The sequence below is a fragment of the Kogia breviceps genome, chromosome 20, assembly GCF_026419965.1.
Source record: "Kogia breviceps isolate mKogBre1 chromosome 20, mKogBre1 haplotype 1, whole genome shotgun sequence".
NCBI classification, from domain to species: Eukaryota; Metazoa; Chordata; class Mammalia; order Artiodactyla; family Physeteridae; genus Kogia; species Kogia breviceps.
Genome location: NC_081329.1, coordinates 12,515,234 through 12,542,675, shown reverse-complemented (window position 1 = coordinate 12,542,675; position 27,442 = coordinate 12,515,234). Strand labels below are relative to the sequence as shown.

Here is a 27,442-nt window from a genome sequence, read left to right as displayed (position 1 = left end):
GTGGGTCCAGAAGGAGACTACTGCCACCCTTATATATTCTGGTTTTCAGCTCTGACAGGTCTAGAATGGCAGAGAGACAAGTACTAAGAAAAAACCACGGATCAAAAATAATTCCCGCAATACATTATATTAATAGGTATTGTAAAATACCACCGCCACCCCGCCCCAACTGAATGAGGACTATTGAGAGAGACCTCACTATGAATTACAGTAATGTATTTAAATCATATCTTTTAAGAACAGATACTTTTTAAGTGGTAAGACGAGTGAAGAGAGAACTTGGGAAGGAGAGGGTAAGACCTAGAGAGGCAGGTACGAGAGAGGAAGCTCTGAGCAGCTACCGAGGAGCATGAGAGGACACCAAGGACCAACTGGACCTATCTTGAAACCTGGCCATGTTTTGTAAGATACTGAACTTAAAGTACATTCCCACTCTCCCTCCCCCTGCTCATCCTGAGGCTTCCATTGGCTGATCTGATCCTCTACATAGGCTACAAATAGAAGGCATGATACCACATAAATTGAGCTATCTGCCTCACTATATAATGTGTGTATACATGAATCTATGCAGTATGACTAGATCAGTACTTCTCTTTGACGTTAAGAATGTTTTAACGGGCTATGACACTGGGATAACTATCAACTCAACCTTCAAATACCTCCAAGAAGGAACAGCAAATTAAGAATTCACTGTGCATGTTCTACCCCTCCAGCCCCCATTTCCACCCCTACCTTCCAACCTACAATTTTTTAACGTTAGGAGCAAACTATTTCAAATGACAGACTACACTTCAAGATTTTATAACATTTCTAAACATTCCTAAACATCTCCTCAGAAACACAGATCAGCAAGCATATGTTAAATTATTAACAAATACTATTTATTTATTATGTAATAGTACTAAAAGATGGAAGAGTATTAGAGTCACAGCCCTAAATTTCTTTTCAATGCTTGAGCTATTTGTTCCACGATATCTTATATTTTTTCAAATAATGAGCACTTGATAATGAATTTTTGGAAGTCCGGACCTATAAGGCTATTTGTCTTCCAGATGCTAATAGGACTGTACTGAAGCAGTCTTGTAGTTCTTCATATTTAGTGCCCTAAAATTGGAAAATAAACGCACATTTAATTTTATAGGTGCAGGTAATACATCTGTTTATTCTTGTAAAAACATTTTGCAATAAAAAATTACCAATCCGAAACCAAATTTTCTCACCAAATAAAAAGCTTCACTTTATATGTCAGATGTACTTTTAAAATGTAATTTAAGAGGGAATAACTGGTTTATGATACCAATTTTAAATGCTATGGCCCAAAGGTTTATTAGTTTTAAAATTAGGATAAAAGAAGCTAAAACTTGACTTAGGATGATATTTGTGATCATGTAAAAAAAGAGGGATTGAATAAACTCAAAATTACTCAACAAAAGGTAAACTTCTGATTTTCCAAAAGAACAGTTACTTTTTTCTTTACTTTGCTCTAAACATATATGCTAGGGCATCATAGAGCTTTCTTGGATCTGTCCTCTGGATAGCCAGAAAACCTAAAACCACCCTGCACCAGAAGAATTCCATCTATTTGAGGGTGAGTGTTGTGAGGAAAATTCCAATTTTACCGCCCGTTCTATTGTATAACTAAAGCTGGCCAGAGTACGGATAGGTAACTTGCCAAAGGATAAAGGTCCAAACACGTGGAAAAAAGGCTCCATATCTTTGTTTCCCAGACTGATCCTCTACCAACTAGCCCGCAAAGAATATTATTCCTATAGACAACAGTCAAATTACATAAATAATGAAGGGCAGGTCTTACTTTTGTGATATAATAATGATGTTGGTATTACAATCACTGTCCACAGGTGATGAAGGTGTACTACTGTTTTTACAAAAGGAGAGAATGTGAATTTGATGTCCTTTACCTAATCCACTGTATGATTACACTGAAGTTAGAGACATGTAAGCTAGTTACATTGGCACTAAAAGTTTTCCAGTGAATAGGTGGAAAGGTAATCAAATGAATTCTTCAGTTATTTATGATCTTGCACACACACCGTAAGAATGATGGATTGTCCTAGTCTAAATTACACTCTGAACTTCTAAGAACTTCTTTTCAGTTTTGAGAGTGCTCAAAATCTAGGTAAAATTCTTCAATTCTACATGAATAATATACATACTACTTTTCCTCAAAGCATTTTTAATTAATCGGAATATTTCCTGCTTTCATAGGTTATTTGAAAGTTAAGAACAGAATAAGTGTCATTAGGATTCCACACAGTTACTGAGAGCCTGGGGCCCACATAGAGATAATAATTTAACAAGGGTCAAAAGATTGAGAAACAGACAAGGTTAACATGTACTGCTAACTGAACTGTATGTATCTAAAGTCTCAAATGACTCGAAATAAGGTGCTATATAGATTTGCTTTAAAAATTATGAACTGAATAGTTTGGTACAGATAAATTAAGCTTTTTGAATTGGGAATTTCAGAAGATGGGAAAGAACTTCTACAGGGGAGGGCAGGTGTAAGAAAGAAGCTGAGATTTCTAAAGTCACCCAAATTTGTCAGTTTTTAAAGTGTGTATAACTCAAAGATATTATTTTGAAGAAATATAAAAGCTGAAAATAATTTGTCTGGGTTTATGGGCTAAATGTAACATTACTACCTTTTGACATTCAAAGTCATTATACTTTCAGTTGGTCTGCTTTTTGGTCCACCTGGTGGATGGAAAACCTTAGCACCTTTGCTGGAAATATGGCTTGTCAATTTAACCCCATAAGGGTCAGCAGAATGTGAAGGGTAAGAATCAAATGTTCCTGCCTTCATTCCACCAGCCTACAAATAAAAATGAGACAATTTAATGTGGTTTTGTAAAAATGCTTCTAACAAAATTAGATTTGAAGAAGTTCATACATATTTATGTATTGTACATGGAGTTGGTTTTACATTTAAAGAGAATTGTCTATACTGTTTAAGTCAAATATCACCAAAGCGTCTCCCTACCACCAATTCTATGGAGTTAAGACAGTGTAGTTCCAAAAGTTCTCTATTAAAATATTTATAAGAAGGTAATATTCTAAACTGTTGCCAACAGTTAACATTTTAGTGAGAATTTATCAGATCAGGCTATCATCTGCATAGGAGGTGAGCCCATTACTGAGGGAATGAGACCTAGGTCACATGTGTTCTGATAGAGAAAGGAGTTAGGCCTCAGAACCAGAAGATGAGAGAAGAGGCCAAGGGTAAGGTTTGTCCAACAGGGAGCCTGGCATGACTTGAGTTCATTAAATGTCAGTAAATGATGGGGAAGATACTAAAAATGAAAACTTTTTTTAAAAATAAAAATAAAGGAAGAGCACATAGAAAAAGAGGAAAATGTAATCCACAGTCAGTCCTCCGTATCCACAAGTTCTGCATCCTCAGATTCAACCAACCTCATATCAAAAATATTTAAAGAAAAAGAACTCCAGAAAGTTCCAAAGAGAAAAACTTGAACTTGACATGTGCTTTACATAGCATTTACATTGTATTAGATATTATAAGCAATCTGAAGATTATTTAAAGTATACAGGAGGATGTGCAAAGTTTACATGCAAATACTGCACCATTTTATATAAGGGACCTGAGCATCCTCAAATTTTGGTATCCTGAGAGTGGGAGGGAGTCCTGAAACCAATCCCCTATGGATACTGTACCATATACTGTACTTTCTTGTAATCTATTAAGAGAAGTCACTCAAAATATTTTTTGAGCTATACACAAAACAAACAAACATTTGCTTTGACCTTTTAAACTGACTTACTAACAGGATTTTTATCATTACATTATATATGGTCACCAAGAAAACTCTATACAATCACAATAACCCATTTAATTAGGCATCCTTTCTCTTACAGTGTCTAAGTCAGATATACATGAAAACTTGATTTGTTTGAAAGATATGGTTGTAATTTTTCAAGTTTTCCAGATAGAGACACATGGATTATTATTTTTTTTTTTTTTTTTTTTTTTTTTTTTGCGTTACACGGGCCTCTCACTGTTGCGGCCTCTCCCCGTTGCGGAGCACAGGCTCTGGACGCGCAGGCTCAGCGGCCATGGCTCACAGGCCCAGCCGCTCCGCGGCATGTGGGATCTTCCCAGACCGGGGCACGAACCCGTGTCCTCTGCATCAGCAGGCGGACTCTCAACCACTGCGCCACCAGGGAAGCCCCAACATGGATTATTTTTAAGAGCAACAAATAATAAGGAATCTGAAGAAAATAAAATTAATTAATTAATTAATGTAAAAGCAAAACAGATGAATTGAAAATGTAAAAATATATATGGTAAATAAACCAACCCACCAGATGATACTTAAAAAATAAATAGGTAAGTCTATATTATAATTAAGATTGAGAAATGGGTGGAAGAAACCTGTACATATATGGAATATCAAAAACTGTAAGATAGTATTTTTGTACACTTCTATGTTAATGAATTTGAAAATCTGAATGAAATGAATGATTTTCAAAGAAAATATTGTCAAAAGTGACTCAAAAAGAGAGAGACCACCTACGGAAAACAGATGGACATCCTGCAAGACATTAAGCCCAGAACATTTCCTATGAGAATTCTTTCAAGCTTCCAAGGAACAGATATTTCTGGTGCTATTAAACTCTTACAGAACATAGAAAAAGAAGGAAATCTCCCGATTATTTAAGATGCTAGCATCTACTTATACCAAAATAGAACAAGGCATATAAAAATAAAAGTACAGACCAGTCACAACCCTTAAAATTACTGATGTGAAAATACTTAATATTAACAAATAAAATACAGTATTACACTTAGATTAATACAACACAGTCAAGTGGGAATCACTCCAAGAAATCTATTACTGTTACTCATAACAAGTCAATGGAGACAAAAAAGATGGTCTAAACAGATTCCACCAAAACATTCAGTATAATTCTACATACATTCTTGATTTATTCTTATTTTTGGCATCTATAAAAATGAACACTGGAGGAATTCCCATGATCCCCATTACATATCCAAATATTGGAATGAGCATGACATAAGAGATATAAATATTAGAAAGGAAGGACCAAAATTATTTGCAGATATATAATCATATATCTAAAGACCCAAAGAGAATCAACAGAATACCCATTAGAACATAAGAAACTTTAATGAAGTGGCCAGTTATGTTAAAAAATCAGGTGTTTTAATAAGAACAAATAATATAAGGGGACTGATGGGAGAAAAAAGCATTGACCAGGACCTTAAAATAAGTAGGAATAAATATAAGATAGATAAATCTATGTGAAGTAAAATATTAAAATCTACAAGACAAATAAAGGTTTTTGTAAGTAGCTTAATTCTAGATCAGAAGATTCAAAATATAAATATGCTAATACAAGCAAAAATCCAAAGATTTAATTTTAGAGCAAAATACCAAAGGTCTTTTTTTCCCCAACACTTTACAAAATAATTCCAAAGTTCTACATAATAAATATTGGAAAACAGCCATATAACTTTTTTAAAGAGTAAGAAGAGACTAGACCCACCCAATATTAAAATGCAAAAATAATTAAAAGTAGTTTGGTACTGGTACAAATAAACATCAATCAAGCTGCATAAAAATTCAGAAAAGAAAACACTAAAAAATGGGAATTTTGATTTGATAAGGGTGGCCTTTCAAAGCAGGGGTGCTAATTATCCTATTGGTAAGATCGGGATCAACTGAATTTTTTCAAAACCAGTTTTACATAAACCTAATTTAAGTATAATTAACTGCACCCATTTTAAGTTTACAATTCTATGACCTTTGACAGATGTACACACGCTTGAAACCACAACGACAGTCAAGGCACAGAACGTGTCCTCCCCACAAAGCTTCTTTCTGCCCTTAAAACTGAATTTTGAAAAAGATAAAAGCTGGATCCTTACCTTGCTCTTTACATCAAAATACATTTCAGTAAAAGAAATCAGGAATGCATATTTTTCTAATACTGCTGGGAAGGAAAGTCATTCTGAGAATGACATAAACGCAGCACAAAGGACTGATACATTTGACTACATCAAATTATTAAATTTCTGAATAGCACAAAATACTGTAACCAAAGCCAAAGATTCACCAGACTAGAAAAATTATTTTCAACACAAATGATAAAACAATATCCTTAATATATGAAAAGATCTTACAAATCAGTATCAAAAAGACATCCTAATAGAACATTCGCAAGGAAAACGAACAGGCAATTCACAGAAGAAAAACAAAAGTATAAACTAAGGTTTACTGTTAGAAGCATTTTCATTTTTATTCACACTTGTAAACCTCAGCAGAAGGGAGACAGTTCATTTTAATCACCACTTCAAAAACTAAAGATGATCTGACTTTTTATTGTTTTGAGAAAAACTATGCCTAAATCTAGACAGGCACTTAGAAAATTCATTGTAAAGTAAAATACTTTTGAAATGGTTATGAAATGGTCAATAATTATTTCATTATAAGAGCTTCATTATTCCCTATGCTATCCAGTTTTATGACTTTTCATAATTTCATAAAAACGAGTTTCATGATTCATGGCATGAATATAAACAAAAGTTTATTATTTACATGGGTAATAAAATAATATGACAGCAAGAGGCAATGTTTCTTTATAATGCTTAATATTTTTTCATTCTAAAATTTTTAACTTACCTTTTTACCAGGAGAAGAGGGCTTAAAAGGGTTTGCACGTGCTTCTTTCTTCTTTGCTTTTTTAATTGGTGGTAAAGGTTTCTCAATCAAATAAGGATTGGTATCAAAATATTCCCTTGGGTAAAGATTTAATTTGAAAGGTGTCCCTTTAAGTAAACGATGATGTTCTTCATTCTCTTTCTGTAAATTAAAGAGTTTGAAATTATATAGCAAAAATTACTCAAACTGGAAGTAATGGAGAGTTAATATACCTTTAAATTTTAATATAAGCATGTAGATTTTTTAATATAAACTGCTGGGTTCATTTTTTTGAAACATTCCTTTGTTATGTTCTATTTTTATGATACAAAAGATATGCTTACTTATGAACAAGCACAGCTATGATTGTTCATTTTGGATATAAATTTGTTTGATGTATAGAGATTTATTTATCACTTGAACAAATCTATATCAACTATCTGGGTGATATAAGGCAGTAAAAAAAAGTCAGTCTCTAGTTCAAACCCTAACTCCTTCCTGCTTTTTAGCATTTCTCAGGGACACTGGGAAAATTACTTACTTTTTTAGTGTCACATTTTCTTTAAGTGTAAATAATGATGATAATATTCCCCCCACCCTTAATGCTGTTGTAAAGATTAAATGAGATTATGTGTTCAAAGTACCTGGCATATGATAGGCCTTCAAAAACATGTCAGCTTTTACTTCTAAGAATAAGGAATACTTACTTTTTACATTACAACATTTTTATATTACAATATTATTTTAGGAAATCCAGGGACATAAAATTTCTGACTTATAAATAATAAGTTCTGTAAGTAAGAACTCTAAAGAGAGAAAAGCATTTTATACCCATACACTTTGGATGAAAGACTTACTGAGCCATTGATAAAATTGCCTTGTATGTATTTATAAATTATGTGTTATTTTTCCTACAGAATATTATGTACTATTCCTATTCTATATAAAAAGTAGTTTACATAGTAGTTTACATATAAAGTGAATAATCCATGCATAGAAACAAGAGATGCCTATTTTCAAATAACCAAGGTTTCTGCCCAATTTAATAGAAAACTTTTCCTGGGTTTGGACATGCCCATTTGCAAAACTGGCTACTACCCTTCTATCTCACTGCCACTTAAAATCACCACAGCCAAAATTATTGAAGACTGCATGCCTAAAAAAACAAAAATTTAAAAACTTATAAAATAGTTGCCATTAAATTTGTTTCTTAACATCCAAATGAACTTGACTTTTCATTACTACCAGCTTTCTTTAAAGTTATATAATATTGTTAAATTATGTTGATATGGTTCCAAAATTTCTACAGGTTCCTCTATTCCTTCACATGTAGGCATTCTCCACAAATGTGAATATGCTTCACTGTAAGTCAAATATTGTATAAAGTGAGTGTAAGATGCTTATGCCAGTATATCTCAGTTTTTATTTCTGCCATGTAATAAAGTGAGTCGTTTTCTCCCGTCCTTTCACTTTCTCTCCTGTAGGTTTTCATTCTCTACTCTCCACTTCCTCCCTTCTCCCCATCACTCCTCCATCCCATTCATTCACCATAATGGCCTGATCAGCCCAAAAGTACTACCACTACTTTTTTAGACACAATATATTAGGGTGTGGTGGGAACACGGCTAAGGACCAGGATACTTTTAGGACTCTTCTAATCAAAATAGAGCATAGTTGATCAGGCCAAGTTAACAGAAGTCTCACAGCTGGATAGGATAGACGTGGTAAACTATAGCAGGGGTTAAAGCTCATTCTGGGAATCTAATATCAGAAAGGTAAAATTATCACAATTCATAAACATCAATCTGCCATTGCCCAAGTAATACAAATAGATAAAACAAAACAAACCCTAATTAGATCACAAGTGAATTCTCTAAGTCAACTAAATAAGAGAAAGGTTGGAAAAAGTTAAAACAGATTCTTTTACCTTGTCATTTAGTTTTGCTGCATCATAGAAATCAGCAGAGTGTGAAAACTGTTTACCTATGGTAACATTTGCATAGCTAAAGAAGGAAAACAATAATGATGATGACTTCAAGGTTCAGAAATTAAATTTTTTTTAAATTCAAAACAAATAATACAAAAGTATTAAAAATATCTTACCCATATCCAGTTCCTTTCTTTCCTGGGTTTGTGTACAAATTCTTTCCAGGTGGCTCATATTTTTCTTTGGGTTTTGATTGTGCACTGAAAAATGGGACTGGTCTACCTATTGTTCCATAGTAACTTCCTAATCCACATCTTAAATACAGTTTAACCACAAAAACAAAAAGGAGCACGTTAAAATAGCAAATTTTGTGTTATACATATTTTACCATAATTTATAAAATATTATTAAAAGGGGAGCAAAATATATGCAATGAAACTGACTTGCCTAACTTTGGTAAGAAAAAATTTTTTTCTTATTTTGTAATCTAATTTCCCCTATTTTTCAAAGTCACAGATTTTGAGATAATATTTTTAATTTTTATGCCTATTTTAAATGCTCTACATAAACAAAACAATAATCTCTAGTAAGTTAGAAGAGTTTACATTAATTCAGTTAACTATAACAACAAATAGAATCTTTGTTTTTTAAAAATTATTTATTTTTTATTTACGTATAGTTGATTTACAATATTATATTAGTTCCAGAGGGTGGGGGAGGCTGAAAAATACAAAACAGTTATTTAAAGGATAAAATACATATATTACATGAAAAAGAAATGAAGTAGTGACCCAAAAAAATGCACGTCTGAATTTATATCCAAGAAAAAAACAAAGAAACCCAAGAAAAAGTAGTAATAATAAAAATAAATTGGGGCCTCCCTCCTGGCGCAGTGGTTAACAATCCTCCTGCCAATACAGAGGACACAGGTTCAAGCCCTGGTCCGGGAAGATCCCACATGCAGCGGAGCAACTAAGCCTGTGCCTCACAACTACTTAGCCTGTGCTCTAGAGCCCGTGAGCCACAACTACTGAAGCCCACGTGCCACAACTACTGAAGCCCACGTGCCACAACTATTGAAGCTCACGTGCCACAACTACTGAAGCCTGCATGCCTAGAGCACGCGCTCTGCAACGAGAAGCCACCGCAATGAGAAGCGCACGCACCACAGCGGAGAGCAGCCCCCGCTCGCCACAACTAGAGAAAGCCTATGCACAGCAACAAAGACCCAACACAGCCAAAAGTAAATAAATAAAATAAATTTAAAAATAAATAATTCAAACCTCTCAAAAGTGTGAAAAGTTGGAAAAAGATAAACTATAATAACAGAAGACATTCTCCACTCTTAATAAAAACTTAATAATTTAACTTTGAAGACCGCAGCTTTACTAATCTCAAAACCATAAATAAGCCCCAAATTATTTTTCAACCAATCCTCATCTGTCATAAACTCTAGATTGAGAGTCAACGTTATTGAGTGTGAATTAACATATCATAAAGCTCAGCTATATTATATGATATCACATAGACTACATGATCTTAAGTATTTAAAGGTTAAGGAAAAAAAGAACCTCACACTGACAATTTTCACAACTTAAATATTGTTAAACCCCATACATGTATCTTCATGCATGATGTTTAAATAACATATCTTTGATAAATTATCCTCTTTATCCAAAAAAGATTTCTCCTAATTTCACATTTTGTATTTACACTTTTCTTAAAGTTTTAAAAAGTAGATAAAATAGTCAAGGGCACAGATATGATGACCCAAGGCAATTTTCTTCCTAATCTGACTATTGCAAGGTTTTCAACTAAACTTATTTTCATTACTTAGTTGACTTCATTAGTATACTAATAGAGAATAGTGACAGAGATAACCAAAAATTTAATGTGATAGTGAGAATCTACTTAATCAAAATTACCTGTCAACCTAAATAATCCAATATAATTGTCTTCATCTAAGACAAACTTAACCTAAGAATCATACTTTACAAAATGAATCATACATAAGTAAGTCCTATGGAAAAACCAAAACTTAACTTAGGATGGAAGAGAGAGAGATATGCGGGAAATATATCAATATTTAAGACTTTTTCCCAAATACTTACGGCTTCTTATCTCCATTACTAGGAAGGAACGCTTTGCCTAGATTTTTTTTGGCTTCTTCCATCATATGCCGTCTCCTCACTTGATTCAGGTTTACGTAGCCTTCACCTTCAAAAATCCTTACAAAATGGGGATCAAAATAACCTGCCTGGAGATTTGACATTTCTTTGGATCCCCCAGGTAGCATCTGTCTATTTTTGCTTGCAGCTTCATTAAAGGGTCCTTTAAAAATAAATTAGGAATATCACAATTTTGAGCTCACTAGTAATTAAAGGACGTGAAAAATGACTTTGAAAAGTTTCAAAATGTGATTTGGACCAGTGAGTTTTGAGCTCTTAAACACTATTTCAAAACATTTACTGAAAGGTCTGTGTCAAAGGCTACACTGACAATAAAAACTAAGAGGCTTCCATTAAAACATTTTGATAATTAGATTGAGGTCCTGTTAAACTCTGAATCTGAGAGCTGGAAGAGATCTTACAGGTCACTGAATCCAATGCTTCCCCATCTATACACCACGGAACGTGGCGAGCATTGCCCTCTGAGGAAGGCGCCATTAAGACCCTCATAAGCCTCAGGGCCCGATTGTACTCTCCTTGGTCTGCATCCTGGACTTTATGGTATGAACGTAAAAAAGGAGATGGCCTTTGGCCAAATCGCTCCAGTAACTGCTGCTCAGTTACTGGGAGTCCCTGGTTGTTCCCTAAAGCTAGGAAAAGCAACCCTGGAGGGGAAATTGGTGCCTTCGAGGGAGAAGCCGAGAAGTCAATCAACCAGCTGATGCCGATAAGGCGTGACTAAGCCGAGAAGCCAATTAACCAGCTGATGCCGATAAGGCGTGACTAAGCAAATTCCCTGCTTTAGGGGTATATACACGGCTACGCTTTGTTATTAAACTTGCCTTGCAACCGTCAGTTGTCTGTGCCCTTCTGATCCCATACCTTGGTGCATTCAGTTCCCTACCCCCTCTCGTTGATTGTTGCTGCACTTTGAGGACCCGCCGCGGCTGGCGGCAACGGAACACTGTGTAAGAATATGCTAGGAAACTATTTGTGTCAGATGTCAATAAGCGTGTGTGTGTGTGAGTGTGTATTTTTAGGTTGGAGGGGAAGGGTATTTCATACTCAAACTGAAACAATTCCCCTCCTGCATATATACTCTAGACACATGAGTGCCTATATCCACTAAAAGACGTAAACAAGAATGTTCACAGCAGCTTTATTCATAACAATCAAAAACCACAAACAACTCAAATATCCATCAACAGGGGAACAGATAAATAAATTGTGGTATACAGTGAAGTACTAGTAGTCCAATAATTTTTAAAAGGCTGGTTTTATGAATATGTAGAACTTCTTTTGTAATTTGCATCTAGGAGAACTCAATTTGTAAACTCCTTCCATAATGTGAAAGAATTTTTGGAAGTGCAAATAACCCTTAATTCAATTGGTTACCTAAATGTGAATTTGTACCACTGATTTTTTTTAACTTAGGTTTTTGAAATTATAATATATTCACACGGTTCCAAATAGTATAAATATTTTTACAATAAATTTTCCTTCCACATCCCATCACCCAGTTCCTTTCCCACAGGCACCCATGATAGTAATTTTGTTTTCTAGAGAATGTTTAGGCATGTTCCAGTGAATATTTTCATATTTATCCTTTTCCATTTTCAATGCTTAGCATACCACATACATTATTAAATAAAAAGGCAAGGTGCAGAATAGTGTATCCTGGAGATGTTTCATATCAGTGTATTCTTTCTTATTGTTTTATTTATGACTCTTCTAAACATCCCTTGGCTATTTATTTAGCATTTCATTTTTCAAGAAAGTGATCATGGATGGCCTTTTCAGATGCAAATGTTAATGCTGTCTGCATAGCAGAGTGTCCCATCTAAGGGAACAAAAAAAAGCTAAAAACAAAATATTCTGGGAGAAAACTGCCATGCACCTTGGAAAGAAATAAAATTACCTATGAGAATATATGAAGGTAGGGTAGCCCAATAAAATGAGCTTCCTGCTCTTATAAAATTAAGACCATACAATACAGACCATTAAAAAATATCATGTAACAAATGTTAAAGCCAAAATTTTATACAGAAAACATCACTCTTAGGCTGTAAAGGAAACCAAATATACTTACGATTAAATTGTGACACATATTTATCACCCACAGTAACATATTCCATCTCACTGAAGAGCCCAATCCTCTCCATATCTGTTTTCCCTCCTTCCACAGGCATGGTTGCTTCTGGTGGTGGTGTGCTCTATATAGGTAACTTCAATGGGTCCCTGAGGGCTACTTCTTCTCTAGCAAAATCCTACTCTACACTGAAAAATACAGGGGAAAAGTTTAGGGAAAAGGTGATCACTAAATTTCAGTCCAAATTACTTGCAGTCTGAGAGTTAACATGCACATCATTACATCATAAAACAACAGTCTCAAACCATGTGGGGAAAGAATCTACTTTGTGGGGCTGAGGGGGAATAATGGGGATTCAAAATTATCACCACAACCCCTCCCCTTGACTGTCCAGGTGAAGTATCCACAAAGTACAAAGAAATGCATATCTGTTGCACTGCCATTCATCTGTTGTAGATAATAAAATTATTACTGTACAGTGTGGTATAAATACTGTGTAAACAACATCCTTCTTTTGAGAAGTTCAAATATCTTAATTACGTAAGGCAGTCATTTTCAGTTTAAATCATTGTATGTAAACATACTGCATTGTCCCTTGTATTAAAAATTATAACTTACTTTTTCAGAATGCACCACACACATAGGTATTACCCTATAGTTCTTGAATTCTTTCAAGTTTAAATGTATATAAGAAATGTGCCACCTGGCAAAATTAGTTCACAAAGGGGAAGAGGAAGAGAGGACAACTGTCTGGGCAAGATAAAAACAAAGAACAGCAAAACAAAAATCCACAATGAATTCAGAGTATTTGTTAAAGGACATACTGCAACTATGAGTTTTCTTTTGAAATATCACTCTAAATATGAAACTACTTATTTGGATTTTTTAAAAATTAGACATGTTCTTAAAAAAAGGACCTAAGAGCTAAGAATACTGGCTTCCATTTCACTGTAATATTTTTGAATCACCAACTAGATCTAGGCACTGGACGTACATTAGTGAACAAAACAAACATTGCTTTATGCTTCCCAGCTTATAATCCAAGGTAAGAAACTTTTGCCTTGAATTTCGAGCAAGCTGTTTCAGTGACACTAAACAGGATTGCCTATTTGAAACTGGGGCTCATCCTCCCCTCCCCGCCATCCTACCTCTTCCTCTGATCAAGTATGCTTTAAAACTAAAAGTCAGTTAGCTGGAGTGTGCTGATTCGATTTGTTTCATATTTCAAAGCTCCATCTTCACTGCCCAACCTCAAAGGCTTCTTGTGCTGCTACAGGGGGCTCAAATCCTTTAAATGGCTCACAAGGCCACTATCACTCTCATTTGTCACCAATGGAAGCCCCCCTCCCTGGCACCCGGGCTCTAATTGTCTTCTTTCAGTTCTCAAGTAGGCTCTCTCCAACCACAGGACCCTAACACATGCTGTTTCACTTTAGGCAGGTATTCCACTGCCCCGACCCCTTTTGTTGCCCAATAAATACCGATCTTTCTGATTGTTTAGTTCATTCCTCACTTCTAACATAGCGCCATGCATTTCTCTTTCCAAGCCCTCATCTAGTGGGCTATTTTACATTCACCGTGTAGGGATCCTTTAATTAACAGCTGTTTTCCCCCACTAAACTGGGGGCACCGGGAAGGCAGGTACCGTGGTGTGAGTCTGGTACTTCGTTTGGCACACGGCAAAGTGAGCCACAGAGGGAAGAAAAGAAAGGGAACGAAAAGGAGGGGGAGAGAAGGAAAGGAGTTATTGCCTTGAATTTTTCCACTACTTAACTCTTCTTGAGTAACATTTACAAAACCACTCATTCGTTTATTTAACGTTTTGCAAACCCCTCCTCTGAGTAGAGCTCGCTGGTAGAAGTTAGGAAAACTGAAATTTTAAAAGGCATAGGTCCTGCCCGTAGGGAGCTTACACTCTAGTAGACAAGACATAATATAACACAGTGGAACACTGCAAGTTTCCTTCGAAAGGTACGGATAAAGAGCCGGGGGTGGGGGTGAGGAGGGGTGCGGGGTGTGAAGGAGGGACAGAAAACTGGCTGAGGTGATGAGGAAAATGATGTCCCATTAGGGAAACGGAGGTTCAGAGTAGGTAGATATCTAAAGGACAACACCTGACGTCTGCGAGGACCAAGTCACCTCTGAGAAGGGCACCCAATCCGACTAGCGAGATCAAAGCGTCCCAGCTCCAGCTCGGGCTAAGTTCGCTGCAGGAGCAACCAAGAACACGAGCCAGCCGCGCAAGACCGCTTCCCGCCCTGAACCTCGCTACGAAGCTGCTCCGCACGCTCCGCACGCTCCGCACGCTCCACTCGCCTCAGGGTTTATTGTGGCGCGTTACCCCGGCTACGGAAGAATCCATTCCAAGAACGAACCCTACAGGAAGATACGTGGACGGTTCGAATCCACATCAAGAAAGACGTAAGAGTGTCTGCAGGAAACGAATGACACACTCAACAGAATTTACCGAAAGGGAGACTTCTGCTTCCCGCCCCATTATCCATCCGCGAGATGTGGCGTGGTGGTACGCCCCGTGACGTATGTTGCAGGGCATGTTGGGAATTGTAGTCGGCATTCCCAAGCCCCGCCCCCGATGACGCCAGTTCCGGGACAGCGTCCTGTGCTTGGCCGGCCGTCGGCGACCCTGTCAGCTCCACGTACCCGCTATGGTGAGTACCCGTGCTCGCCCCCCACACCTGCGTTTCCCCTCAGACTTCACTAGCTGCTACGAGCCTTTATGGCCCTTGAAGTAACTGGTTCTGCCGGGGCCCACGGTGGTAGTTGCGAACTCCGTGGTCTGGGCAGTCCTGTCCTCGGCCTCTTCCGGTAGGACCGGAGGGAAACTGCCCCACACAACCTTGAACCCCCGGCCCCAGCGCAGCCGCCTTTGGATACGCGCTCCTTGCACCTTCTACTTGTGCATGCATTTTGAGAACGAGGGAATTATGAGGCGTTTTTGAAGGTTCCGAGGAAGGATTGGACCTGGGAAAGATATGAGTGACTTTCCAAATACTGTATTCCCTTAGCTGCTGCGATGTCGCACTCCCCTGGTTTCCCTCTTAATTGCTCAAGCAGGTCCTCCAATCCGTATCCTAGATGTGGCGTTCAGTACTTTTCTTTACATCCTATGCTTTCTCCAAAATTTGTATCTCCAGCTTAGAGATGTATTCTGAGCTCCAGATCCGCATATCTACTAACTGTACCTCCACTTGGATGGCTCATATGTATTTCAGACTCAGCAAGTTCAAAACTGACTCACCATTCCCACCTCCTCTTGTCCTACACCTGCTCTTCCTCCAGTGATCCCCATCTCAGTTCATTGTGCTACCATCCACCCCACCGTTGTTCATGCCAAAACCCTGGAAATCATCCTTGACATCGCCCTTTTCTCAACTCCTGAACATCTGTTCACAAATCAAATGCTATGGAATCTACTTCTAAATGGCTGTCAGTCGTCACTATCCTTGTCCTTGGCACCATGAGATCTAACCGTTATCTACTGTGGTCTCTTAAGTGGTCTTTTAAGCAGGCCTTCACCAATCTGAACCCCTGCCTGGGATGGGCTTGTCCACCTGCACCCCCATCTTTCCTTTGGAATTGCTCATACTCTTACGTACTTACCCCTCAGATCTCAGTTTAAATATTATTTCTTCAGAAAGGATCTCAATTCAGAAGTGTGAGGAGATTCTAGTGCATTCTCATAAGATCTCTTATGGAACTTTCACAACAACCCTGTGAAGTTGTATATTTTTCCAATTTTACAGAAGAGAAGACAGACTTGAGTGATTAGTTACAAGGTCATACAGAAAGTAACAGTTAAAAGTTGCTCTCGCCTGTCTTTGTAACTCTTATCTTCAGTATTTTTCAGTGCCATTAAATACTTTTTATTCAAATAGGTGCATAGTATTTAACTGACTTATTTACTTAACAGACTTGTTATTGATAGCTATTTATGTGGGGTCTTTTGTTTGTTTGCTTTTTGCTATGATGAATAACAGTATGATAAGTGGGTAACATTCAAGCTAAACTGTGTGAACTTTCTTGATTTTTTCTTTAGGATAAATTCCAAGAAGTATAATTGGGGAAAAGGGCATGGCCTTTCAACAGATTACAATTTATGGAAAATAAAAGCAGTCACCCTTAAAAAAATGTGACAAGGGGACTTCCCTGGCGGTCCAGTGGTTAAGACTCCTCGCCCAATGCAGGGGGCACGGGTTCGATCCCTGGTTGGGGAAGAACCCGCATGCCGTGTGGCGCGGCTAAAAAAAACACAACGTGACAAGGATTTGTAAATGAGAAAAGTAGTAATGGTACCTACTTTGTAATGTTCTGAGGATCAAAGTTAATATATGTCCAATCATTTAGCATAGTGCCTTTTACTTTTCAAGGGTTCAGTAAATGTTAGTACTTACTCATTTATTTCAAAATAGGGTTCTTACTGTGTAGTATGGTTCTTCAGCCTGTTTGGAACATATTTTGAGTATCTGGTGAAATCTTTGAAACCCCTTCCTCCTTCCCACTCCTCTCCCCCAGCAAAATGATATATGTTTTTGTCATATGTCAACCTGCAATGTATGGACCCAAATTAAGAACTGCTAATAGATTCCACTTTACAATTGCTTTTTTCCCCATTTATAAGTTGCAAGAATTTTCCTATGGCATTAAATATTCTTATAAAGCATTACTTTTCTTTTTTTTTTTTTTTTTTTGCGGTACGCAGGCCTCTCACCGCCGTGGCCTCTCCCGTTGCGGACCACAGGCTCCGGGCGCGCAGGCTCAGCGGCCATGGCTCACGGGCCCAGCCGCTCCGCGGCATGTGGGATCCTCCCGGACCGGGGCACGAACCCGTGTCCCCCGCATCGGCAGGCGGACTCTCAACCACTGCGCCATCAGGGAAGCCCTATAAAGCATTACTTTTCAACTGTATAATATTCATAATTATTTAATCAATCTCCTCATGTTGACAGGTTAACATCTGTTTACCCTAATCTTTGTGTGTTTTGCAAATTTCCTTAGAAATTAAATTTCTAAATGCAGAATTACTAGGCCAAGAATGTGAATATAAGGCTTTTTTTTTTGAATTTTTGAATTTTTTTTTTTTTATACAGCAGTTTCTTCTTAGTCATCAATTTTATACACATCAGTGTATATATGTCAATCCCAATCTCCCAATTCATCACACCCCCACCCCCACCACTTTCCCCCCTTGGTGTCCATATGTTTGTTCTCTACATCTGCGTCTCAATTTCTGCCTTGCAAACTGGTTCATCTGTACCATTTTTCTAGGTTCCACATACATGCGTTAATATACAATATTTGTTTTTCTCTTTCTGACTTACTTCACTCTGTATGACAGTCTCTAGATCCATCCACGTCTCAACAAATGACCCAGTTTCATTCCTTTTTATTGCTGAGTAATATTCCATTGTATATATGTACCACATCTTCTTTATCCATTCATCTGTCGATGAGCATTTAGGTTGCTTCCATGACCTGGCTATTGTAAATAGTGCTGCAATGAACACTGGGGTGCATGTGTCTTTTTCAATTATGGTTTCCTCTGGGTATATGTCCAGTAGTGGGATTGCTGGATCATATGGTAATTTTATTTTTAGTTTTTTAACGAACCTCCAAACTGTTCTCCATAGTGGCTGTATCAATTTACATTCCCACCAACGGTGCAAGAGGGTTCCCTTTTCTCCACACCGGCTCCAGCATTTGTTGTTTGTAGATTTTCTGATGATGCCCATTCTAACCAGTGTGAGGTGATAACCTCATTGTAGTTTTGATTTGCATTTCTCTAATAATTAGTGATGTTGAGCAGCTTTTCATGTGCTTCTTGGTCATCTGTATGTCTTCTTTGGAGAAATGTCTATTTAGGTCTTCTGACCATTTTTGGATTGGGTTGTTTGTTTGTTTAATATTGAGTTGCATGAGCTGTTTATATATTTTGGAGATTAATCCTTTGTCTGTTGATTCGTTTGCAAATATTTTCTCCTACTCTGACGGTTGTCCTTTCGTCTTGTTTATGGCTTCCTTTGCTGTGCAAAAGGTTTGAAGTTTCATTAGGTCCCATTTGTTTATTTTTGTTTTTATGTCCATTACTCTAGGAGGTGGATCAAAAAAGATCTTGCTGTGATTTATGTCAAAGGTGTTCTTCCTATGTTTTCCTCCAAGAGTTTTATAGTGTCCGGTCTTACATTTAGGTCTCTAATCCATTTTGAGTTTATTTTTGTGTATGGTGTTAGGGAGTGTTCTAATTTCATTCTTTTACATGTAGCTGTCCAGTTTTCCCAGCACCACTTATTGAAGAGACTGTCTTTTCTCCATTGTATATTCTTGCCTCCTTTGTCATAGATTAGTTGACCATAGGTGTGTGGGTTTATCTCTGCGCTTTCTATATTGTTCCATTGATCTATGTTTCTGTTTCTGTGCCAGTACCATATTGTCTTGATTACTGTAGCTTTGTAGTATAGTGTGAAGTCAGGGAGTCTGGTTCCTCCAGCTCCGTTTTTTTCCCGCAAGACTGCTTTGGCTATTCGGGATCTTTTGTGTCTCCATACAAATTTTAAGATTTTTTGTTCTACTTCTGTAAAAAATGCCATTGGTAATTTGATAGGGATTGCATTCAATCTGCAGATTGCTTTGGGTAGTAGAGTTACTTACACAATATAGATTCTTCCAATCCAAGAACATGGTATATCTCTCCATATGTTTGTGTCATTTTTAATTTCTTTCATCACTGTCTTATAGTTTTCTGCATACAGGTCTTTTGTCTCCCTAGGTAAGTTTATTCCTGGGTATTTTATTCTTTTTGTTGCAGTGGTAAATGGGAGTGTTTCCTTAATCTCTCTTTCAGATTTTTCATCATTAGTGTATAGGAATGCAAGAGATTTCTGTGCATTAAGTTTGTATCCTGCAACTTTACCAAATTCATTGATTAGCTCTAGTAGATTTCTGATGGCATCTTTAGGATTCTCTATGTATAGTATCATGTCATCTGCAAACAGTGACAGTTTTACTTCTTCTTTTACAATTTGTATTTCTTTTTGTTCTCTGATTGCCATGGCTAGGACTTCCAAAACTATGTTGAATAAAATAGTGGTCAAAGTGGACATCCTTGTCTTGTTCCTGATCTTAGAAGAAATGCTTTCAGTTTTTCACTATTGAGAATGATGTTTGCTGTGGGTTTGTTGTATACTGCCTTTATTATGTTGAGGTAGGTTCCCTCTGTGCCCACTTTCTGGAGAGTTTTTATCATAAATGGGTGTTGAATTTTGTCAAAAGTTTTTTCTGCATCTGTTGAGATGATCATATGGTTTTTATTCTTCAGTTTGCTAATATGGAGTATCGCATTGATTGATTTGCATATATTGAAGAATCCTTGCATCCCTGGGATAAATCCCACTTGATCATGGTGTATGATCCTTTTAATGTGTTGTTGGATTCTGTTTGCTAGTATTTTGTTGAAGATTTTTGCATCTATATTCATCAGTGATATTGGTCTATAATTTTCTTTTTTTGTAGTATCTTTGTCTGGTTTTGGTATCAGCGTGATGGTGGCCTCATAGAATGAGTTTGGGAGTGTTCCTTCCTCCACATTATTTGGAAGAGTTTGAGAAGGATAGGTGTTAGCTCTTCTCTAAATGTTTGATAGAATTTGCCTGTGAAGCCATCTGGTCCTGGACTTTTGTTTGTTGGAAGATTTTTAATCACAGTTTCAATTTCATTACTTGTAATTGGTCTGTTCATATTTTCTATTTCTTCCTGGTTCAGTCTTGGAAGGTTATAACTCTCTAAGAATTTGTCCATTTCTTTCAGATTGTCCATTTTATTGGCATAGAGTTGCTTGTAATAGTCTCTTGGGGTGCTTTGTATTTCTGTAGTGTCTGTTGTAACTTCTTTTTCATTTCTAATTTTATTGATTTGAGTCCTCTCTTTTTCTTGATGAGTCAGGCTAATGGTTTATCAATTTTGTTTATCTTCTCAAAGAACCAGCTTTTAGTTTTATTGATCTTTGCTATTGTTTTTTTTGTTTCTATTTCATTTGTTTCTGGTCTGATCTTTATGATTTCTTTCCTTCTGCTAACTTTGGGTTTTGTTTGTTCTTCTTTCTCTAGTTCCTTTAGATGTAAAGTTAGATTGTTTATTTGAGATGTTTCTTGTTTCTTGAGGTAGGCTTGTATAGCTATAAACTTCTCTCTTAGAACTGCTTTTGCTGCATCCCATAGGTTTTGGATCGTCGTGTTTTCATTGTCACTTGTCTCTAGGTATTTTTTTATTTCTTCAGTGATCTCTTGGTTATTTAATAACATATTGTTTAGCCTCCATGTGTTTGTGTTTTTTACGTTTTTTTCCCTATAATTCATTTCTAACCTCACAGCGTTGTGGTCAGAATAGATACTTGTTAAAATTTCAATTTTCTTAAATTTACTGAGGCTTGATTTGTGACCCAAGATGTGATCTATCCTGGAGAATGTTCTGTGCACACTTGAGAAGAAAGTGTAATCTGCTGTTTTTGGATGGAATATCCTATAAATGTCAATTAAATCTATCTGGTCTATTGTGTCATTTAAAGCTTCTGTTTCCTTATTTATTTTCATTTTGGATGATCTGTCCATTGGTGTAAGTGAGGTGTTAAAAGTCCCCCACTATTATTGTGTTACTGTTGATTTCCTCTTTTATAGCTGTTAGCAATTGCCTTATGTATTGAGGTGTTCCTGTGTTGGTTGCATATATATTTATAATTGTTATATCTTCTTCTTGGATTGATCCCTTGATCATTATGTAGTGTCCTTCCTTGTGTCTTGTAACATTCTTTATTTTAAAGTCTGTTTTATCTGATATGAGTATTGCTACTCCAGCTTTCTTTTGATTTCCATTTGCATGGAATATATTTTTCCATCCCCTCACTTTCAGTCTGTATGTGTCCCTAGGTCTGAAATGGGTCTCTTGTAGACAGCATATTATATGGGTCTGTTTTTGTATCCATTCAGCAAGCCTGTGTCTTTTGGTTGGAGCATTTAACCCATTCACGTTTAAAGTAATTATCGATATGTATGTTCCTATGACCATTTTCTTAATTGTTTTGGGTTTGTTTTTGTCTCTTCTGTTTCCCACTTAGAGAAGTTCCTTTAGTATTTGTTGTAGAGCTGGTTTGGTGGTGCTGAATTCTCTGAGCTTTTACTTGTCTGTAAAGCTTTTGATTTCTCCATCGAATCTGAATGAGATCCTTGCCAGGTAGAGTAATCTTGGTTGTAGGATCTTCCCTTTCATCACTTTAAGTATATCATGCCACTCCCTTCTGGCTTGTAGAGTTTCTGCTGAGAAATCAGCTGTTAACCTTATGGGAGTTCCCTTGTATATTATTTATTGTTTTTCCCTTGCTGCTTTCAATAATTTTTCTTTGTCTTTAATTTTTACCAATTTGATTACTGTGTGTCTCAGTGTGGTTCTCCTTGGGTTTATCCTGTATGGAACTCTGCGCTTCCTGGACTTGGGTGGCTATTTCCTTTCCCATGTTAGGGAAGTTTTCGACTATAATCTCTTCAAATATTTTCTCGGGTCCTTTCTCTCCCTCTTCTCCTTCTGGGACCCCTATAATGTGAATGTTGTTGCGTTTAATGTTGTCCCAGAGGTCTCTTAGGCTGTCTTCATTTCTTTTCATTCTTTTTTCTTTATTCTGTTCCACAACAGTGAATTCCACCATTCTGTCTTCCAGGTCACTTATCCGTTCTTCTGCCTCAGTTATTCGGCTATTGATTCCTTCTAGTGTATTTTTAATTCCAGTTATTGTATTGTTCATCTGTTTATTTGTTCTTTAATTCTTCTAGATCTTTGTTAAACATTTCTTGCATCTTCTGGATCTTTGCCTCCATTCTTTTTCCGAGGTCCTAGATCATCTTCACTATCGTTATTCTGAATTCTTTTTATGGAAGGTTGCCTATCTCCACTTCATTTAGTTGTTTTTCTGGGGTTTTATCTTGTTCCTTCATCTGGTACATAGCCCTGTGCCTTTTCATCTTGTCTGTCTTTCTGTGAATGTGGTTTTTGTTCCACAGGCTGCAGGACTGTAGTTGTTCTTGCTTCTGCTCGTGAATATAAGGCTTTTGATTCTTATTGTCGTATCACCCTATGAAGAATTCTAAGAGTTTATACTCCCACTGTCAGTGATATATTAGTTTCGCTCATCGTCTTGACCATCAATTCTTATCATACTAGGGTCAGTGTTTTTGTCCCATTCTTAAACTAGTTATCTTCCATTGATCTTTTCATGTCATTGTTAAACCCTATGATTGTTAAAACTGTAATTTAGAAATACTTTCTTAGAGCAGTGGTCCTCAGCCTTTTCCCATTAGAATCATTCACATGGAGGACTTTTAAAATATCCTTGTGCCTAGACCCTCCCCAGACCAATTAATCAGAATCTCGGGGGGTGTAGCCCAGGAATCCGTATTTTAAACTTCTCAGGTGATTTCAATGTGGAACAAAGGTTGAGAACCTCTAATTTAGAATTTAGGGTGTTTTGTTTTTCTCCATAAAACAAGGAATTAACTCATGAAATAACTTGCAAAATCAAGGTTAATTAATGCCTAAACCTAAATTCAGTTAGATTCTAATTTATATGAGGATGAGTTTTTGTTTTACAATGAAATTTTGGTTTTATTTGTCTTAGGTTATTTCAGAGACTATGGATATACTCTTCAGAATGAGAGGTGGCCTTGATCTAGCTTTTCAGCTAGCTACTCCTAATGGTAGGTCTGCCAAAATACTCTGCTTTTTTATTATAAAGTTGATTATGAAATATAGTGAGATTCTTACCATTTTGCACATGAAACTGAGAGGATGAATAAACTGTCTAAGGTCATATAGTTAGTAAGTGATATAAATTGGATTTAACTTAGACACTGTTCCCCACCACCTCTAGCCCATGTGGCTCTCTGTGCACATTAGGAAAAGGTGTCCCCTTAAGAAATTTTACTGCCCTCTCAAAGAAAATTGTCACGATAAATATAAATATCCACCGTGAGTAGAATATAAAGAGGCACCCAGACTTGTACCTTGTAGACTTACAAGTGTACATAACCCTGAGTCTCCAGAGCCTGCTCTCTCGAATGTGGTGTTGTTTAGGAATGGTAGGCAAGCTCTATGGGAGAAAAATCAGCAGTGTTTGTATAAACCAAATTCTAGGATGTCTTCCTGTTTCTGACTACTGCCACGAGCTGAGGCAAAGAATATCAGAGGAAGAAGATGAGGAGCTGTGTTTGAGATGTGTTTCATTTGAGATGCCACAGTAAGCTAAGTGCCAACTCCCAAACAGGCAGTTGGTAATTTCAGTCTGAAACTTAGGGGAGAGTGATCAGAACTGGAGATAAGAGAACTTACTATCTCTCAAGAATGATAGTTAATACCTTGATACTAAATGAAATCACTCAAGAAAAGCATGATCAATGGTGTCAGGAGCCACAAAGAAGTTCAGAAAGATAAGGAATAAGCAATGTCAGAGTTCCTTGAAGGAGATCACCAGCTGACGATTATTTACTGGCCCTTTGGAAAGAGGGAGTGAATGCTGAATGTTCTTTCTGACCCATCCCTTCATATTAGACAATTGTTCTCAATCTTGGTCCACATTCTAGTCCCCACTTCCAGACCAATTAAAGTCTCTAAGGACAGAGACTTGGGCATCAGTAGGCTTTTTAGGTGATTCTCTAATGTGCCATCAAGATGAGAATCATTTTGCAAGGACTAAAACTCACTTTTAGGCCTATCTTATCAGTAAAGTATTGTTGTTCCTTAATTTGTTACTTGTATGGATAAAGCCTTACATTTTACAACTTAATATAAATTGAAGGTATATTTTGCTATGAAGTTATCGCAAAGTATAACTAATATATTAGTCACCAGATATGATGATGTAATTTCAAATGTAAATAAGGACTACAGATACTTTTTACCTAGTAATTAATGTATTTGAGCTTGTCTTCTGACTTGATAGTATTCCTCCTCCTGTATCAAACTCTTTGAAACACTCAATGAAGGGAATCATTAATGAGGAAATTGAGGGGATGAAGGTGCTTAACTTAAAGACATCACAATTATTTAGGTACTTTACCTCATGGTCCTTTAGGGATAAACAGAAGGTAATCCAGGAAGTATGTTTGTCTTTTGTAGTGCAGCTAAAAATCTTTAAATTTGGCTTTCTGAAACGTATCAGGATATCTTTTAATCTGACTTGTTACAAATAATCTTTTCTCTACCACAATTTCAAGGTATTTATTTATCAAGATATCAGTGTGATAGTTAAATAAATATTTTAATCACAAGGTTAACTAGGTTTAGGATTTAGGAGTATAAAGCTAGGACAGGTATTTAAATATTGTCTTTTCAGATATATCTTCTTTATAGTTTTGACTTTGGAACCATGAAAATGTTTTTCATATTAAAAAATTCTATAAAGTAAAAAGGAAATCCCTGAAAGTGAAGTCAGACAAATATCAGGTTGATGACATACCACACAGAGAAAAAAACTGTGACTTCAGAGCACAGTACTTTATACAGTCTTAGTGAGATATAGTCCAATGAAGAATAGAACTATAAAGAAATTTAAATTTCATTCAACAGTTTTATTGCTGTAAGTAATAAGATATTTTGAGAGTAATTGGAATCCTTATACATTGCTGATGGGAATATAAAATGGGCAGTTTCTTTGGAAAACAGTTTGGCAGTTCCTCAAAAAGACAGTTACCGTATGACCCAGCAATTCTTCCTAGGTGATCACCTAAGAGAATTAAAAACGTATGTCCACACAATAACTTGTGCACAAATGTTCATAACAGCACTATTCATGATAACTGAAAAGTAGAAACAACCCAAGTGTGTATCAGCTTATGAATGGATAAACAAAACATGTTTTGCTCATACAGTGGAGTATTATTTAGCCATAAAAAAGAGTGAAGTGCTAATTCATGCTATGGAAGAATCCACAATGTGGATGAATCTTGAAAGTATTAGGCCAAGTGAAAGAAGCCAGACACAAAAGGCCACGTGATGTGTGATTCCATTTATGTGAAGTGTCCAGAATAGGCAGATCTATAGAGACCAAAAGTAGGTTAGTGATTACCATGGGAGAATGGGGAATGACCTCTGGTAAGGCCAGGGTTTCTTTGGGGGTGACGAAATTGTTCTGGAATTAAATAGTGATGATTTTACACCTTGTCATATACTAAAAGCAACTGAATTGTACACATGGAACAGTGAATTTTATGGTCTATGAATTTTATGTCACTTTTTTTAAAGGCAGAAAAATGTTTTTATAGTATTAAATATAGGGAATGGATATTTGGGGGTCAGTTTTACTGTGCTGTGCTTTTGTGTGCTTGGAAGCATTCACGTTGAAAAGTTTACAATTTTTCTTATTCTATTTATATTCTTTTAATTTAGAAATTTTTGTCAAGAAAGCACTAAAACATATGTTGAGTGACCTGTCAACCAGGCTTTCTTCAAATGCACTTGTGTTCAGAATCTGCCACAGTTCAGTGTACATATGGCCTAACAGTGACATGAACACCATTCCAGGAGAACTGACTGATAGTTCCACCTGTAAGAACATAATGCGCTTTATTCAGTGAGTATGCTTGAAGATGGCTAGAAGTGTTTCCACAACATCATTTCATATGATAAACATCTTTGTGTATTAAAAATTTAGATTTGAACAGGAAGAAGATACAAAACGAAAATTCATGAGGAAGAAAGACAAAAAGTTGTCAGACATGGTAAGCAAATCACCTGTCTTCTTAGTGATAAAAATTTTCAGTCGTTGAATTTGGAGTTGAGTGAGATCTTAGAAATTACTTAACCCAACTTTCTTATTTTTTTAACAGATCAGATTATTCAGGTCCAGAAAAACTAAATGACTTGCCAGAGGTTATATCTCTGGTGTACATATCTAAACTTTTGTCCCATTATAATATATATCTTAAATGGGTTTTTTGGATGCCTTGTTTGCTCCCACAGAAATAAAACAGCTTGAGTCCGTTTACAAATTATTTAAAAACAAATAAAAAGGGATCGTTCTGAAACATGACAGTGACACATAATGCTATATGAGGTAGTAAATAATAAATGCTTTACTCTTCACACTGTTTTGGTTCTGTTGATTTTTGAACCAGTACTATTGAGTACCTGCCATGTGCCACAAGCTTTACCAGATATTGGAGATGAAAAATGGAGCTGCTGCTTCAAGGCAGGAAGTTGTACAAAGTTAGTACACCTTTAGTGTTTTTCCAGACTAGTAAGGGAAATAGAGTGGATGTGAGGTTGGAGATGTGGGCAGGGACCACTCAGGAGAAGCCAAACCAAAACAGTAGCTACGGTAATAAAGAGGAGGGAATGGATACAAGAACTATTTAGGGGATCAAATAGATTATACTTGGAAATTAATTGGATGTGGGGTGACCAGCTTCTTGCTTGGGTAAAGATGGAAGATGGGGCAGACATGAGGTCAGTTTCGGTCACATTATGTTTTAGACAGTAGTGAGGAGTCCACCTGAGCTGTTAG

General features: G+C 36.5%; 2 protein-coding genes across 5 annotated transcripts in view; one reads left to right on the top strand and one right to left on the bottom strand.

The window, feature by feature from the left end:
* Positions 1–941: 941 nt before the first annotated feature.
* Positions 942–15,411, bottom strand: CFAP96 (cilia and flagella associated protein 96). Of its 4 annotated transcripts, XM_059049366.2 has the most exons (8): positions 15,353–15,411; positions 12,886–13,073; positions 10,740–10,959; positions 8,805–8,942; positions 8,629–8,704; positions 6,684–6,863; positions 2,664–2,833; positions 942–1,104 (listed from the first exon to the last, which is right to left on the bottom strand). In XM_059049366.2, the coding sequence occupies exons 2-8, from the start codon at positions 12,983–12,985 to the stop codon at positions 1,056–1,058; spliced, it is 933 nt and encodes a 310-aa protein (XP_058905349.2). In that variant the 5' UTR covers positions 12,986–13,073; positions 15,353–15,411; the 3' UTR covers positions 942–1,055. The 4 variants fall into 4 exon arrangements, with proteins under 4 accessions (XP_058905349.2, XP_066878510.1, XP_066878512.1 ...); XM_067022409.1 differs by lacking the exon at positions 2,664–2,833; XM_067022411.1 differs by lacking the exons at positions 2,664–2,833; positions 15,353–15,411 and adding an exon at positions 15,227–15,312.
* Positions 15,092–27,442, top strand: part of UFSP2 (UFM1 specific peptidase 2) — a 25,313-nt gene continuing 12,962 nt past the window's right edge. The window contains exons 1-4 of the mRNA XM_059049356.2: positions 15,092–15,554; positions 23,561–23,639; positions 26,326–26,509; positions 26,591–26,657. Coding sequence (XP_058905339.1) covers positions 15,552–15,554; positions 23,561–23,639; positions 26,326–26,509; positions 26,591–26,657 — 333 coding nt within the window. The 5' untranslated portion in view covers positions 15,092–15,551. The remainder of the gene's footprint in view (positions 15,555–23,560; positions 23,640–26,325; positions 26,510–26,590; positions 26,658–27,442) is intronic.

Bases quoted from the DNA above. Each gene is read 5' to 3' on its own strand.
- CFAP96 (XM_059049366.2), bottom strand. From the start codon at position 12,985: ATGCCTGTGGAAGGAGGGAAAACAGATATGGAGAGGATTGGGCTCTTC. The intron at 10,960-12,885 runs GTAAGTATATTT...TTATTTTTAAAG, and splicing joins ATATGTGTCACAATTTAATC to GACCCTTTAATGAAGCTGCA. The intron at 2,834-6,683 runs GTAAGTTAAAAA...TTTTATTTGTAG, and splicing joins CCTCTTCTCCTGGTAAAAAG to GCTGGTGGAATGAAGGCAGG.